A 15,957-nucleotide genomic window follows, 5' to 3' on the forward strand; every position below is an offset into this window, starting at 1 on the left:
ATCCGATTAATGAGATCATAGGTTTATCTCACAGGTTGTTGTGAGGAAAGTACTTTGTGAATTTTAAAGTAAGTAATAAAGTAAATCATTATCACTACCGTTTTTTATTTATATTTTGGTTGCTTTTATAATAAAATGTCCATTTAAAGGGAGTTTAGTTTCTTCCAATAAATAGCCTAAGAATCGCACAATTTTTAGATCCTTTATCAATATTTTAAATTGTTGGTAGTCTAAACATGATTCTTAGCATCCTTTTCTGCTGCTTTGCCACCATCATTATACGTGTGAAAGATACAACACAGGATTGTTAGTTTGAATTGGGGGGGGGGGGCGTGAGGAGGGAAGGCAAGGCAGTTGGGGTGAAGTGACTTGCCCAAGGTCACACAGCTAGTACATGTCAAGTGCCTGGGGTCAAATTTGAACTCAGGTCCTCCTGACTCCAGAGCCAGTGTTCATTCACTGCACCACCTAGCACCTCTGTTACCAGAGCCTAGGGATATCTGTTACTTAATAGCTACCCTCCTGCTAACGAGCCTGTTGATGTCCTGGCTGGTCTCCAGACATGAGACCCAGTCTTCTTTTTAGCTTGGTTGAGTATGCAAGAGCTTGTGCCCTGCTTAGATAGCGTCGTCATCATTGCCTTCTCCTTCTCCTCCTCTGCCCCCATTTAAGTTGTTTTTCCACAAGAAATTTTAAATGTCCCACACCACAAGTAAGTTGAATTTTCTATTTTTTTTTTGCTTTTTAAATTTAGACTGATCAGAAGAAAGAAGCGGTTGCTCCAGTACAGGAAGAATCTGACCTTGAAAAAAAGAGGCGAGAAGCAGAAGCATTGCTGCAGAGTATGGGGCTGACACCAGAGTCTCCTTTGGGTGAGAGTGGGAACATGTCCCTACATTCTGGATTGTGTCTTTAGTTTAGTTAAAAAGCAAAACTGCCAAGAAAATGAACAGGTTTGGGATAGGGGGCACACTTTCCTTGTGTCTGACCCCTAGGAGCATTAATCTCATGCACCATTTATTTGGAATTGTCTTCATGTATTAAAATGTATCCAACACATGCATATCTGGGCAAATGTTCAAAGTATTGCAGACTTAATTATATTTACCAACTCGCTATATTTACTGACTCGCTAATTCATTATGCTGACTTTTCTAGTTAAATTAGGCTAAGTGACTGTTGCATCAAAATGCCTGAGATTTCGCCTGCTTGGAAGCTGGAGGAGGGGTATAATGGGTTGACTTTCTGACAGTGCTGATACTCAAGAGAATAGAAGTAGAGAGAAGATGTTTAAAGCTTCACTCCGCTGCCCCGGCTTATAAGGGGAGATTATGCAGAGGTTGTATCCCTTGGGACGATGATTTCACTGCTCTCTTTGCTCTTTTTCTGGATTATTTAAAGCTATTAGTAGACCTAACCAATAAAAATCCTGAAATGGTAGTAAGTATACCTGAGGAAAACTCAGTCACGTTATTGTGAGAAAGCATTTTAAAAGTATTTTTTATTGTACTGTGCTGATACAGAAGTATTCCAGCTAATTGGTTGTGCTGCAGAATAATTTAGGCATGGGTGACTCCAGCTCTCCAAAGGCTTACAGTGTTGTTTTGAATTTGGAGTAACTCCAGTGATGACATTTTCGGCAGGCCTGGTTATCCTTAAAATCTTCATCTCTGGCTAGTTGCCCTTAATTCCCCTAGTTGCCTAAAAGTGGCTCTCAAAATAATGCCATCGCTTGGTCGTTTACATGCCTGATTAGAAGTGATGAATGTTAAAAACTAATAGGGAAAATGAGTTTCAGGTACTGAACCCCTGATATAATGTAATCCCCAGGCTCCGTACTAAAGATGCATACTGTTGCCAAGTCAGTACGATAAAGAAATCCTTATGGTGCTCTATAGAACCTAGCTGTAGCCAAGAACAAAATCAATTTACTTTAGGTAACTAACTCCCCACTGTATTAGGAAAATGCCTCTCCTAAGCCTAAAAATTATTTACAGATTATAGACAAGAATTTTACAAGTTTGGCCAGGTAAAATAGGGGTGAGGAACTTCTGGCCTGTACCTTGGCTTAATTTCATATGACCAATGAAGTAAATATAGCAAGAGTGAGGAATCCATATGCCTTTGGTCACAAAAGTGCAACAGGACTTTAAAGTTTTTGAGGGGATATCCCAAAAAGGCCTCAGGTTGGGTATTACTATATGAAACTCTCTGTCTTTTGTACGTGTGTATGTGTATGTTTCTCAATGTCTCCATCGTTCCTTCTGCTTATTTTTCATTGTGTCATGTTTTTTATTTATCATCTGCTAGAATGTTATTAAATGGGAGCATGGAATAGGATAGGATAGTCAGGAAGACCTGGCTTTAAGACTTGTCTCTATGATATGCAGTTGTGTGCAAGTCACTTAACTTCTTAGTGTCCCAAGCAACTCTTTAAGACAGTACATTTCAGAAGTTGCTTGTCCATATTGGTAGAGAGAGTTTTCTTCACTGGAAGTTCCCTACTCCAGTGAAATCATAGAAATCATATTTCTCCCTCTCTTACCTCCAATTTTTTAAAATAATAAAGATTAAGATGATAGGTAAAATAGCATATTTCAGCTCTGCTCTTGATCAGATAGAATAGTTTCAGAACCTTTATGAAGCTCTCTGAATGTAAATTTCTGTTTATCACTTTCTCCCAAAATATGTGCAAGTTATGCGTGTTGTCTCTATAGAATAGATACTTTAGGAATTGTTTCATTTTTGTCTTTATACCCCTGGTGCCTAGTATGCTACCTGGCACTTATTAAGTACTTAGGAAATGCTTATTTGATTGATTAAAATCAAAGATGTGGAGACAGCTTAAATATTCAGTAGGGAATAAAGATTAATGTTTGTTCTACATTCTTTTGAAATTTTTGGTAAGAAACAAAAGTATGCTTTATTCCAAAGATAGACTCAAGTCTTAGAATAGGCTACAGTGACTCCTATTCATTCCAAGGCAGATTATCAGACTGTTAAAGGAACATTATGAAGAATATGTCTTTGTAAATGCATGTCTTCAGAATACCATGCAAGCATGGTTTGGAGGCTTCCCTACATGTTTGGACTATGGAGAGTCGTTACTAGTATCTTTCTTCCCACCCTGCTAAAGTGTATCTGTAACAACTTGCGTTGCACAGTGTTTCTAAAGGGGAAGAGAGAGAGAGATTGCTGGTGATAGCTATTTTAGGTATGTATGATCAGAGGATGATTTTATTCTTATTCTTTAGTGCCTAATATGCTTGCACATAGTCGACTCCATAAGTGATTGCTTAATTGAGTTCTCTATCCTCTCTAGGATTATACTGTGAATTAACATGCTATAAGCACATATTCATGATTCAGGTGACCATTTCATCTTTCTTTGTGGCCCTTACTGACAATTTTTTAAATAGCAGGGAGAGATTCCTTCTGTGTGCCTTAGTGCTTTAGACACATGTAGGTTAAAGAATTATTCTTTTTTTCCTTTGGTAAGGAGCTCTATGGTCAACCCTTGATTTTTTTTTTTTTAGGTATTTGGACAAAGACTTTATGCTTTGTGTCATTTAAATTGTATATGATTAAGATGGTGTATGGCCTTCCATCTTTCAGAGTACCTGGAATATTTGAGAGAAGTAACTATTGTTTTAATGTGAAACTGGAAAAAAAAGTTTGTGGAAAATGAATATTTTGATATTATTACTATGGTATTTGCATTTCTGTATATATGTATATAGAAGTTACATACAGATTGTTTCTTTATTATCTTTTTCTATCCAAAGTTCAGTTTTCTTTTGTGGATATTGTTGTAAAAGGAGAGGGATGGATTTGAACCCCAAACTTTAGTTAAGCCATTATGCCAGTTTAAGGTCCTCAATGAATGGAGGAGAAATGCTGGAATATTTTGTGATGCATAATTATTTAAATAGATGATTATAATCAGTAACATTTTGGGACTAAAGTGCTAATATTTTTTCTCTAGATATTCAATTTTTATTGAATTTTCTGTGATCCCAAACAGTCCACAAAAGAGGATATAACCACAGTATACATGATACATAATAAGGCTTTATTCTAATTTAAAGTACACCCCTTAAGCCATTTGAGTTAATTAAAATTATTAAGCACCAAGTATATTTAAAGACTATTACACATTAGGGCATCAAGAAGAGAGTGGAGAAAGTAGTGGTAGGTAAACTGGGTATTGTAGGAGGAGATTTTCTCTTCTTTTCCCATTCAGGCACTGCAGTGGCCTATGCAAATGTACTAACAAAAGCACAGTGCCTGCCCTCAGGTGGCTCACAATATAGTGGAGGAATCAACATGCAAACAACTGTGTGCCCACAAGATATATATAGTGCAAATGGGACATAATTTCAGAGGGAAGCCATTAACAGTAAGGAGAGGGCAAATGTGAAAGGCCTTTTGCAGAAAGGAGAACTGGCTACCTGTTTTGTCACTAGGTTATATTATTATTTATGAACTGTTTGAAAAGACAAATTTTTTCCCTACTGATACATTTAGGAAATTTTTCAGAGGACCATTTTTTATTGCTGTTTCTCCAAATGACTAAGACTAATTTTTATTTTTTGCTCAAATTCACATTACTTAATGTTTTGTGGGGTAGCTTCTTAGCAATTATCCATTTTTCATCAGAGCAAGTTATTCTCTCACAAAGTATCTCTGAATAAGTCATGGAATGCCACATTATCTTTGAAATTTTTCAACTGTGATTAAGCAAGCAGATGAATGTAAGAAAATCTTAATTTATGTGGTGTCATTCAAAAAGATATAACAACTTTTAGTTAACAAAGAAGTATTTGGTTTCTTTTAACCAGTCAAATGAAGCCTTCTCATGATCTAGACCAACAAGCTTAATTATTTCTTCTGTAAATGTTCCTAACCACTGTTATGTTTGCCCAACACCATACGTGGTTACAAAGGAAGTAGAAGATTGGAAGATTGTGTGCCTGCCCAAGGGGCTTGAAATTTAAATGGAGAGAGTAGGTGGGGAGGGGGAGAGTAAATATGTGCATATTTACACTTTATATAAAACTAGCCTTAGTTGTCAAGAGATGTAACTCAGTGTTAGAGCACTGAGTAGTTAGAAAGAAGAATGGAGATGGAAGACCCCTTATCTGTATTTTTCATAGCACATTTTAATTATATTTCCCCTGCTGTTCTTTAGCATAGCAGAAGCTAAATATTTGAGATTTACATTTTGGGAAGCGTGACAAAGGTTGTGGACCTTAGAGAAAGCCAAATAGAACATTTTCCTTATCATCAGAATCTTTGTTATAGAACATTGTTTCATACTTTTCCAGCATGAAGACCCCTTCTTAACAAAAACATTTCAGGGCCCCCACTGAACAAAGAGCTATACAATTCATATGTGTTAATTGAGCTCATCCATGATGACTAAAATCTATTATGAATTAAAATGGAAATGGCAATGCCAAGTGAACATAAAGATCCCAAATTGCCTATGGTCACTCTGCCATCCTCATCCTACAGTTGGGAGCCCCTGTTATAGAATTTTAATATACACACTGCTAAATTTTGAGAGATTACTGAAATTTTTCTGAACTTATTCTGAAGAGTCTTCATTGAAGAATTAACATTTCACTCAGTTGTGAAGGAGGGGAGAAACATAGGATATTTAGTGAGAGCATATGAGTCATAGTTTAGAGACCAGAAAAGCTGTCTATCCCCACTTCCTTTCTTTTGGAGCTTAGAGGTTCAACATAATTGATTCTCATCCATTGGATTCAATTTTTATTTTTTACCCAGCAGCAGTCTAAGAACTGTTACTTTAAATTTTCATTACTATTCCTTAACCAGCTAACAGGCAGCTATATTATTTTTTATCCTTGATGCTGGACTAGTGTCCGAGGTCAAGTCATGTCAAGGGCACAAGCATTTATAGATCAGTCACCTGCTATGTGCCTGGCACTGTGCTAAATGCTGGCAATACAAAGAAAGGCAAAAACAGGTCTTGCCCTCAAGGACCTCATGGTCTAATGGGAGAGACAGCATGGGAACAGCTAGTACAGACAAGAGCTATATAGGCTACATTGGAGATAATCAACAGAGGGAAGATCCTAGTATTAAAGGAGGTTGGGAAAAGCTTCTTGTAGGTGGGATTTTAGCTGGGATTTGAAGGAAGTGGCCAGGAAACAAAGATGAGGAGAGAGCACATATGAAAAGATCGCCACATGCTGTGACTGACTTTTGGTTGCAGAGAAAAGAAAGTACCTAGTTTTTAAGATCCTCATGATGGCCTACATGGGAAGAGTTATTTTTTACTTAACTATTATTCTAGGGCGTTATGGTGTCTCTAACACAAGCAAATGCCTTTGCTTGGATTTTTTTTAATTGACAAGACACTTAAATTTATTCACATATGTAAAATTAGGTTGATGATACCATTTGTTTTAGATTTATTTTGGGCCAGTTTGGATTAATTCACATATAATATCCATGTCAGGTGGAAATTCATCAATAATGTTTGAAATGATCTGATTAAGGCATTGTTTTACTAGAGGGATCATGTAGTAATGTTTATTCTTACCTCTGATATCTCTCGTTCTTACCTCAGAAGCTGAATGTTAATGGTGTCCTGTCCCCACTAGACCAGTACGACTGGACACTCCTAGAACATCATCATTGAGGATGAATTTCTAACTTGTGTCTAACTAGTCTGAAGTTCAAATATATTTTCTACATGTCTGAAAATTGAGGCTTCGATATATTTTCAGTAATGGCTTATTAAAATCTGGAAATACAGAGATGATAGCTACTTTTGCATCTCATTTTTTTTCCTGTTAGTCCTCAGATCTGCTACTCTTACAGTGAGCTCTGTAGAATTCTCCTTTTTTTATGTAAAGTTTCTTTTTTGCTTGGCTGTGCTATTGAATATTCATTATTTCAAATGTGGAAGTGGACTTGATTTAAGCTTCTGAGACCACTATGGAAACTCAGAGTGATCTTCCTTTCCATTAACTGCATTGAGTAGTTCAGTGGAGAGGTGGTGGTGATGATATAGATAGATAAGATAGATAGATAGATAGATATTGGTAAAGAGATATATTGAGATTATATATATGTGTGTGTGTATATATATGTGTATATATGTGTGTGTATACATATATGACGTATCCTCTTGTCCCTTTAGTAAATTTTGATTACCAAATAGTAGGATCTTACTAATTTATGATTTAAGAAGTTGGGGGAAAAGATTTTTGGCTACCTGGCAAATTTGGTATTTCTGTCTAGAAAGCCCAAATTAGTACTGTTTTTTTTTAACCTAATTTTTTGATAGTCATTGATAAGTGAAATGAGTATAAATTTATTAAATTGAAAGAGGATCTTAGTCATTTACAAAGAATTAAACAAGTAAAAGATATCCATGTCTTGTCTTTAAAAATGTTCCTTGTAAATTTAAAAGTAGCTTTAGAGATGATTCTTCTTTAGAAATCTAAGATATATATATATATATATATATATATATATATATATACACACACACACACATATATATGTATATATATGTATTTAAAATTGTCCCTTGAGTGTTAGACCCTGAAAGAATGTTATTGAAATAAGTAACTATTTATTGCTTTCACTAGGCCAGGTCACAGAAGAACTCCTAAATTTCAGTGAGTGAACAAAGGGTTAGAAATACACCCTGGGTGAACATAGGGTGAGCCTGATGTGACCCTTTCCCATTTCAGACATTAACTTCTTTGGAGCCAGTCTGGATTTTTTCCTTTATACCCAGCACCTCCCACCATGCTGTACTCCTGTAGACACTCCCGTGATATCTGAAGTTCTCTAATCCAGTAGTTGATTTGCTAGGCTAATTACAGACATTCGAGTAACTGTTTTGTGCCTGCTTTACATGCAAGACATCAGGCTATATTTTAGATCCTCAAACTCTTGATACCTGCTGGTTTAAAGAAAGTATATAGAAGAACTTAACAATTTAAAGTGCATAAGTGACTTTATATTTCTATAGATACTGTAACTTTGGAAAAAAATGTTCAAACATTTAATTCACTTATAGCTGAAAAATATGGTTTTTATTTCAGAAGAATATTACAGTGAAGAAGCCATTTGATATAAAGTCAATTAAAAATATGTTAATATTGCATATTGAAATATTATCTGAAAAATACTTGAGCTCTGAAGCCGTCATGGTATAATTTAACCAGAAGATGGCAGCGATGATCCTCCTGTGCTACCTGCAATAATAATTGTGAAATATTACTAAATTCAATTGCTTGGAATATGTATATCCAACTGGCATTTTATAATATGGCATTGAAATCTTCCATCTCATGGGATAAGTTTTTGCTCTTTTTGCTTTATCTACTGTGAAAAATGTACATTTCTCTATAAGAAGGGATTGAGAATATTTGGGGGGTCTATATCTTTGTACACTTCAGTTATTAATCTGAATACTGGGGTAAGAAAGTTAACTTTAGTCTTGCCTTCTTCAAGTTGCATGCTGTCATTTTTTTGTTGTGCATTACTTTTAAAAGGCATGTTGCTTTATGGCTTGTTTGCATTTTTTACCCAAATTGCTGGAAATTAATGGACTCTTTAAAGGAGACATTCATTCCTCTTCTCTAAATTTTTATACTTTTAAAGGAAAAAGAACTGAAGTGACTTGAACATGAATCTTGCTGTTTAAAATTATTATATTAGGGATAATTGCCATTGACTTAGAACTCTTATAATACTTAAGTGAAACTTTATGGTCTGGAATTACTTTGTAGTTGTAATTTTGTAAGTAATTGTTAATGTTAATTACCATTTTGTGATTTTAAAAGAAAAATGTTAGCATTGAAGGAATGGTCTCCTTTGAAAGGTAGTGCTAATGTCTAGTGGTGGCTCAGATCAGAATGCACTTCCATAGTTGTCTTTAGGGTTTTTTTTTTGTTTGTTTGTTTGTTTTTAATATCAAGGCCAAATGCTTTATGTCAAAGGAACTGCACGAATGTCCAGCATGCATTGTTAACTTTGTCTTTTTTCCCTTTTTTTCTACTGTTCATTTTCACTCATATGTTTCTTTTCTTTTCTTTTTTGTTTGCCATTTTCCTTTGTGTTAATTATTTCATGTTAAATTAATTTTGAAACATCATAAGCTGTACAACCTCTTCGAGTAGTAACAGCGGATACCTGTCTATTTCACTATTTAGTCCCTCCTCCTATGTCTCCATCTTCCAAATCTGTGAGTACTCCAAGTGAGGCTGGAAGCCAAGACTCTGGAGATGGCGCCGTGGGATCTAGGTACAGTAATTTTCTTTTAATATTTTAATGATGGAATGCTTTCATTGCCCAAATTCTGTTGATACTTTAGAAGAATTCTAAATAACAGTGTTGAATTAGTGTTGATATTTTGAAATCTGATTGGCATAAATGTTGCTTGTTTTAAACTGGGAAAATTTATTTTAAAATATTTTAATTTTATTATACTGAGTTAAATCAGCAGCAGTGATTTCATGCCATTTTATGTTTTGATAAAAATAGGTTCAGATAATGTACTTTAAAATATTTTTGTTTAAACCCTAAGAAAACTTGTTTATTATGTGATCTTTTTTTGGAATTTTTGGAATTGTTTGGAATTTGTTTATTTTGGAATCAATGAAAGATAGTATGGAAAGTCTCTTCTGGGATAAATTCTTCGTGTAATAGATGGGTTATTCTCTCTTCTCAGTACTAGCATGTTTTATTAATTACTGGTTTTACTCATTGAGGAAAAAAAATGTTGCACAAAGCATTAGGAATAAAGGAATAAGTGCTAAGAAAGCACTCAACCTTTTTCATTGTTAGTATTTCCTGAACTTACCTTCCCTTTATTAAAAAAAAAATCCTTTCTAGATTTGTTTTAGGATCCTGCACACATGTAACTTCCCAGCAAAGAATTTCAGTTATAATTTAAGTTGCTGCTGAAGAACCTTTTAGGATTTGTGTATTAACCCTCCAAATCCTTCTACTTTGGTCTTAACCTTTTTCTTCGTGACATCTAATAGTATTTGAATTGTGCGTTTTGGTACTTTGAATTAGGTATCGAAAACGGTTAAAAATATAGGCAGCTTTCTGCCGTCTCTGGCAGTTAAAGCTAAGTGTATGACGAAAATGCATATCTAATCTAAAGCTCTCATTTTTTTTACCAAGCATTAGTTTTCTTCTCCCCTGCAAAATTCTTTAGTTTGTGTGACACATAGAGGCAATTTAAATATTAGTTTTTGCCTTTCTTGGCCTTGCTGATTGAAGTTGAGACAAATAGTTAAGGTCCAGAAGTGGGGGGGGGGAAGGAGGAAGGAAAGAAGTAATGGGTTTGGGTGATCCATAAGATGGATGCTATAATTATTCTTTAAATAATTAAAGAGTTCTTTTTAACAGTCCAAATAATGAAATGACATGAAGTTGGTTCCCTGGACTGTTCTATAGTCTTAACCAAAGTTCAAAGTGTTAATCTCCCAGTAGTATCATAATTGGCTAGATCAAAACATACATGTTGCGCATGCGCTTGTGTGTATATTTGTGTGTGTAAATTGCTTTAGTAAAATGTGTCTCCTGAGACTTTATTCATTCCACTTGAACCCTACCACTAGCCATGGCCATTTACGTAGAGCAAAATGGAAAGATGAGGCAATTAGCATGGTAATTAAGCAACTCAAAATAACTTGCTATAGAGAGTGGTTACATTTAGTGGATGATTGTAAAACTAATCATTTTTACCTTCCTAACAAAGACAAGGGAAATAGTTCCAAAAATCAACAGTGTTATAATTTAATAAAATAGTTCATCTGTTCTGGATCAAATTAGTGCATTCAAAAACTACAGGGAATAAAAGTCAAAAGTATTTAATAGGGATACCCTTGCAAATAGTATCCCAATAGTCAGCATTTCGTATTTTATGTGATGATTCTTTTGTTTGTCAAATAAATTTCCAAACAATAAAGTGATTACTTTTTTTGCGTCATCATCACAATCAACATCCTTCCAAAATAATGGAAAAATTTATTATACTTTATAAATGTGTGCATTAATAATGCATACCTATTATATAAATATTACATTTAAAATTGGTTTTCAATTTCTGATTTGGGGAGTGGGAATTTTATCATGCTATCATAGTTGACTTCACAATAGTACCTTCCCTACCTTCTTAGTTTCTTAATTTTTAAATTTAATAATTCTAATAATTTAATTTTAATAATTCTAAATTGATTATCTTTTGAAATTTTTTTTGACAACATATTAGATTTCTTGAAGTGTTGCAAAAGTAGCTGGAGATACATGCTATTGAGGACAGATTGTAAGATTCACTCAGAAACTTTTCTCAAATCTTCACTCTGATACTCATTGTTCATGGACAAGTCACTTAAAGTACTTCAAACCTTAGTTACTTCATCTGTAAAATAGGACTAATAGTATGGAACTTACTATATATAAAGCACTTTTCAAAACTTAAAGAATTTTATCTATATATAAGTTATATGTTTTATTAATGTTAGTGTTCTTAGGGAAAAAGATGGCATTATTTTTAAGCTCATTGCTCACCCTATCACTTTTAACATGTAAACATAACAAATTCTCTAAGAACAGTATGTTACATTATATTTACTGTGAAATACACTTTGTAAGTATCAAATAATTTAAATGACATGGAATTATGTAGCAACTTTTTAAAAAAAGGAGAAAGAAGTGATATTATCTAGCAAGTTTTCCCAGATCCATTTTGTAGTTGCCCACAAAGGAAGAGAGAGAAACCCAACTTTTTTTCTGTATACATCTTAAAGAAAATTCAAAAACCATAGTAGTAGGCAGGGCTCTAAGACCAGGTTTTGGAATTGCTTCTTCATGATGGCTTTTTCTACTTCACTATTAACTCAGATACTCCAATAGATCTGTCATCTCATCAATATAAGCATTCTCTATGATGATCCAGGTTGTTCTTCATTCCTGAAACTCTCTCCATGCCCTCTCATAAATTTGTCTCAATAATTTTACTGTTACCCATCTTAAAAATTATTTTTGTAATAGTGAGAATTTTTGAAAAGTTGAATTTTGATGTACCTTTTCCACTGGCATAATTATAACTGATAGAAGTCCTATGAAGTACCTCATTTAATTTTGGTAGATATTAACCTGAATTCTATAAACCATAATAGACATTAGTCTGAGAGAATTTAGTGTTTATTTTTAGACAGAAATATCCTTAAACATTTAGGGTAAAACAAAAGAATATTTGCTTGGAAATATGGCTCATTTGAAAAATAAGTGATTAACCCAAAGCATGTCATATTACATTAACTTTTCTCTTCCATTCCAATAAATATTTGACATGATTGTTACATATATTAAACACTGATAATTTAAAGTTAAACATGTAAGTATGTCATTGTAGAGTATGCTAATGTCCTTTCTGGTCCTATCATTTTATATTATCTTTTTGTTAAAATTATAGTCTGATTTAGAGACATAAATTCTCAAAAGAATGGAGGGAAAAATAGCTACCTAATTTTCAGAGATGTCTTAGGGTTAAAATAAGCAAAGGGAATTTAGCATTGAGAGAAATGAAAGAATTGGTAGATGAATGGTGTTTCCAAATGCCAATACACAAGACATTCTTTAATAGAAAAGGATGCAAAGTGCTGAGCATTGAAAAACCAGAAAGTAGATATGTGAAAATGGAGTAAAAGAATAGAGATGTTAAGAAGAAATATTGAAAGGAAAATTATGAGCCCCCAAAGTTCAACAAGTGAAAGGATCTAGCAAGTATACCAGGATTCTGTAATTGCATGAAAAAAAAAAACCCTTTGGGAGGAGTGATGGAGCAATAAGGGGGAAGGGAGAGGAGAGAAATGTTTGGGATGTATTTTATAGACTCCCCGGGTTATAGAGGAATAGGTAGGGAGTATAGTCAATCAAAAGTGAAAAGGTAAAAGTGCTGAGAACATTTCTAGTACAAAAATGGAAGAGATTATGAGAAATGAAATTTGCAACTCTATAGGAATGAACATTGTATCTTATTAATAAATAAGTAGTTTCTCAACCTGAATCTAAACCTCTCGGCAATCAAATTTTTTTTTAAGTTCTGATTTTTTACTTCCCTGTATTCCTTTTCTCCATTCATCCTTTTCCCTTTCTTAAGCCTCAGTGGCCATCTTTTCCTTGAAGAAGACTGGGATGGGGGGGGAGAGCCATATAAAAGGCAATCAGTTTTGCTAATTTTTAATAGCTGTGGTCAAAGGTTTGTCAGGAAAAGATGTTGCAGGAGTTGACTAAGATCAGAGTTTTGGATTATCTATGAATTTTCATTTTTCCATTTTTTTCTGTCTGTAAGCTTCTGTAATCAAAAGCTGGTTGTAGAAAACACATTGCATCTCTGCTTTGCAATGCCTTTTCACTTCCGGGTGCATTTTGAAGTCTGCTCCTTGATCCATTTAAAACCATATTTTATTTCAAACTAAAATCACCTCTCACTCCACATGAAATTTTATGTCGTTGATAGCAGCTATAGCAGTCATTTTATAACACAGAGTCTGAAGGCAGAACTTTCCTTGTAGAACATCTCTTGAAATCCCCTTTTAGTCTAACAAAGCCCAAGTTTGTTGCCTTCGTTGCTTAGTACAAAGCAGATCTTCCCTGTCATCTCTTTTTCTCTCTCTCTGCAAAGTATGCAGAATCTTCTTATAAACAGAAAATGGACTTTTATAGTTTAGTTTTATCTTACATAAAGTTTTCCAAAGCCTACTATATGCATTTTAAAAATAAAAGTTTCACTGAATTCCCAATTATTTAAGTATTTATGTTCTTTTATAAGCCAGTTAAATTAGTAAATACAATAGACAAAATCACGTAGTGTCTTTACTGGTACATATGTAACTTGTATTTTCTTTAAATGTGCAGAAATATATTTTACTAAAATTACAGCATTAATGGATTGCACGTGTTTATGTTTAATGTATGTATGAGGAATGTGGTCTTCATGTATTGCTATGTATAACTGAGCTTTCATTCATAATCATAAGAATGCTGGTATGAAGAAATGTCTTTTTGTTCTCTAGTAGAATTGGAAGTAGCTAGCTAGACTAGTTTGAGCTCATTCAGACAATTGTTTTTGTTTATCCTCTAGCAAAGCAAAAAACAAATCAAGATTAATTTAGGCTAAATTTGCTTTTAAAAAAATAACATAAACAGTATGTGTATATAATATATATAATTATATTTTAAATATTCTAATGTAATTTTTAAAGACTGAATTAAGTTTAGTTGCTTTCAAAAACAGATGACATACAGAAGAAGCCCAAGGCGGTGCTTAACCTGTAAATTACGGCAGGGTCACATTTTGGAAACTCTAGCCGTTCAGAATCCCAGTGGAATATTCTTTTTTGGTTTCCTTACCAGAAGGCTTATGTGTTGACTCATTTCCTTAACCAATATGACAATTTCCTGCACATATTTAATGCTCTGGGCAAGATTGTTATTATGCTAAGATTTTTTTTTTTTTAGTAATTTTGTGTGATAAGGATGCAACGTTTGTACCTTAACTTGCTGTTTTACAAATAACGTACAATTTGGGCCAATCTTATTTGCTTTGTGCTATTCTTATCTGCTGTTATGCAGTTTATATTTTCCAAAAATATTGGGTATATCTTTTAACTGCTCTGAATTATATGTTTGGATCTTTAACCGTATTTTCCTTACTGCATGAACTAAAGCTTTGAGTATTAACTGTTGTTGTTTCTACTAACCAGGATGTTAGTTTAAATCTTAAATAATGAATAAACAATGCTTCTTACACATTCATAGAAACTATTTGCTTCACTAACTTATGACCTTTTTTACTAATGCTGCATGGTTGGCCTACAACCAATCAGGACGCTGCATTGGGATACTGATCCATCAGTTCTCCAGCTTCATTCCGATTCTGATTTGGGGTATTGAATAGATTTATCTTCCATTTTTTTATAAGTTAATTTGATATTTTGTGAAGTTATTCTCATGTATAAAATATAAAGCAGTACTGATTGAAAAGTGTTTGTTTTACAATTGGTAGCTCATTTATCTGGCACATAAATGAATCTTTCTATACAATTAAGGGACCAAAAGTTTGGGTGGTTTTTTTTTTTATCCTTTTGGATATAAACATTTCTAAAATTTTCCTACCTTCCTAAAATTTGCTCTAATACATGTAACTTAATAGAAATCAAGTTCAAGGGTGCTGCATGAGGCAATGACCCCCTAGATGATTTGCCCAGATCCACAAAGCTAGCCAATATCAGGCACAGAGTATATGCTGAACATAAATATAACCTTTTCCAAATAATTCAGGATTGTCCTGAATATTAATTATTGCACTGTGCTCTAACTGGGTAATGCTCCCAGTGGTTTTTGAGGTGTTTAAGGCTGTTTGTCCCTCTGCCAAAATCTCAAAATGCTATTCTTTTTGAATACTTTTGTCTGATTTTTTTTAGTTTTTCCATTTCTCTCCCCATTTAGTTGTCATTTCTTGATGCCATCAGTGTGCCTGCTTCCAGTAGCCCTTCCATAATTTTGTATTGCTGCTTCTAATCTGTTTGTGGTCTGGGAAATGAGATTAAGAATTTTATAAGAAACTCAGTTGTCAAATAAAAGCAAATGGATTCTGAGAACCTAAGCCTTAGGGCCTAAGTTTTGTGGCATCAATTTTGTTATATTCAGAAACCTTTATGGTTTACTTCTTAATTTTTACCACTTGTTCTAGATTATTGAGATTGCCAGATAAATGAGATTTTACTGTACTGGGGGGAGGGGGAAGATACATTTTTAATATACTATAATTTTGTTGCAATAAGGGCCAAATGCATTCAGGTCAGTAATCTGGCCCTAATGTAATTGATTTAGAATTAGCTTTTGATCTATTTTTCCCCCTTCAGAAGTTCAAATGATTAATTT

General features: G+C 33.8%; 1 protein-coding gene across 1 annotated transcript in view; it reads left to right on the forward strand.

Annotated features, from left to right (window-relative positions):
• Nucleotides 1-15,957, forward strand: part of DYNC1I2 (dynein cytoplasmic 1 intermediate chain 2) — a 71,257-nt gene that overhangs the window by 20,967 nt on the left and 34,333 nt on the right. Inside the window, exons 3-4 of the mRNA XM_036747646.1 lie at nucleotides 755-872; nucleotides 9,207-9,297. Coding sequence (XP_036603541.1) covers nucleotides 755-872; nucleotides 9,207-9,297 — 209 coding nt within the window. The remainder of the gene's footprint in view (nucleotides 1-754; nucleotides 873-9,206; nucleotides 9,298-15,957) is intronic.

Source organism: Trichosurus vulpecula, chromosome 2 (assembly GCF_011100635.1).
Source record: "Trichosurus vulpecula isolate mTriVul1 chromosome 2, mTriVul1.pri, whole genome shotgun sequence".
NCBI lineage: Eukaryota > Metazoa > Chordata > Mammalia > Diprotodontia > Phalangeridae > Trichosurus > Trichosurus vulpecula.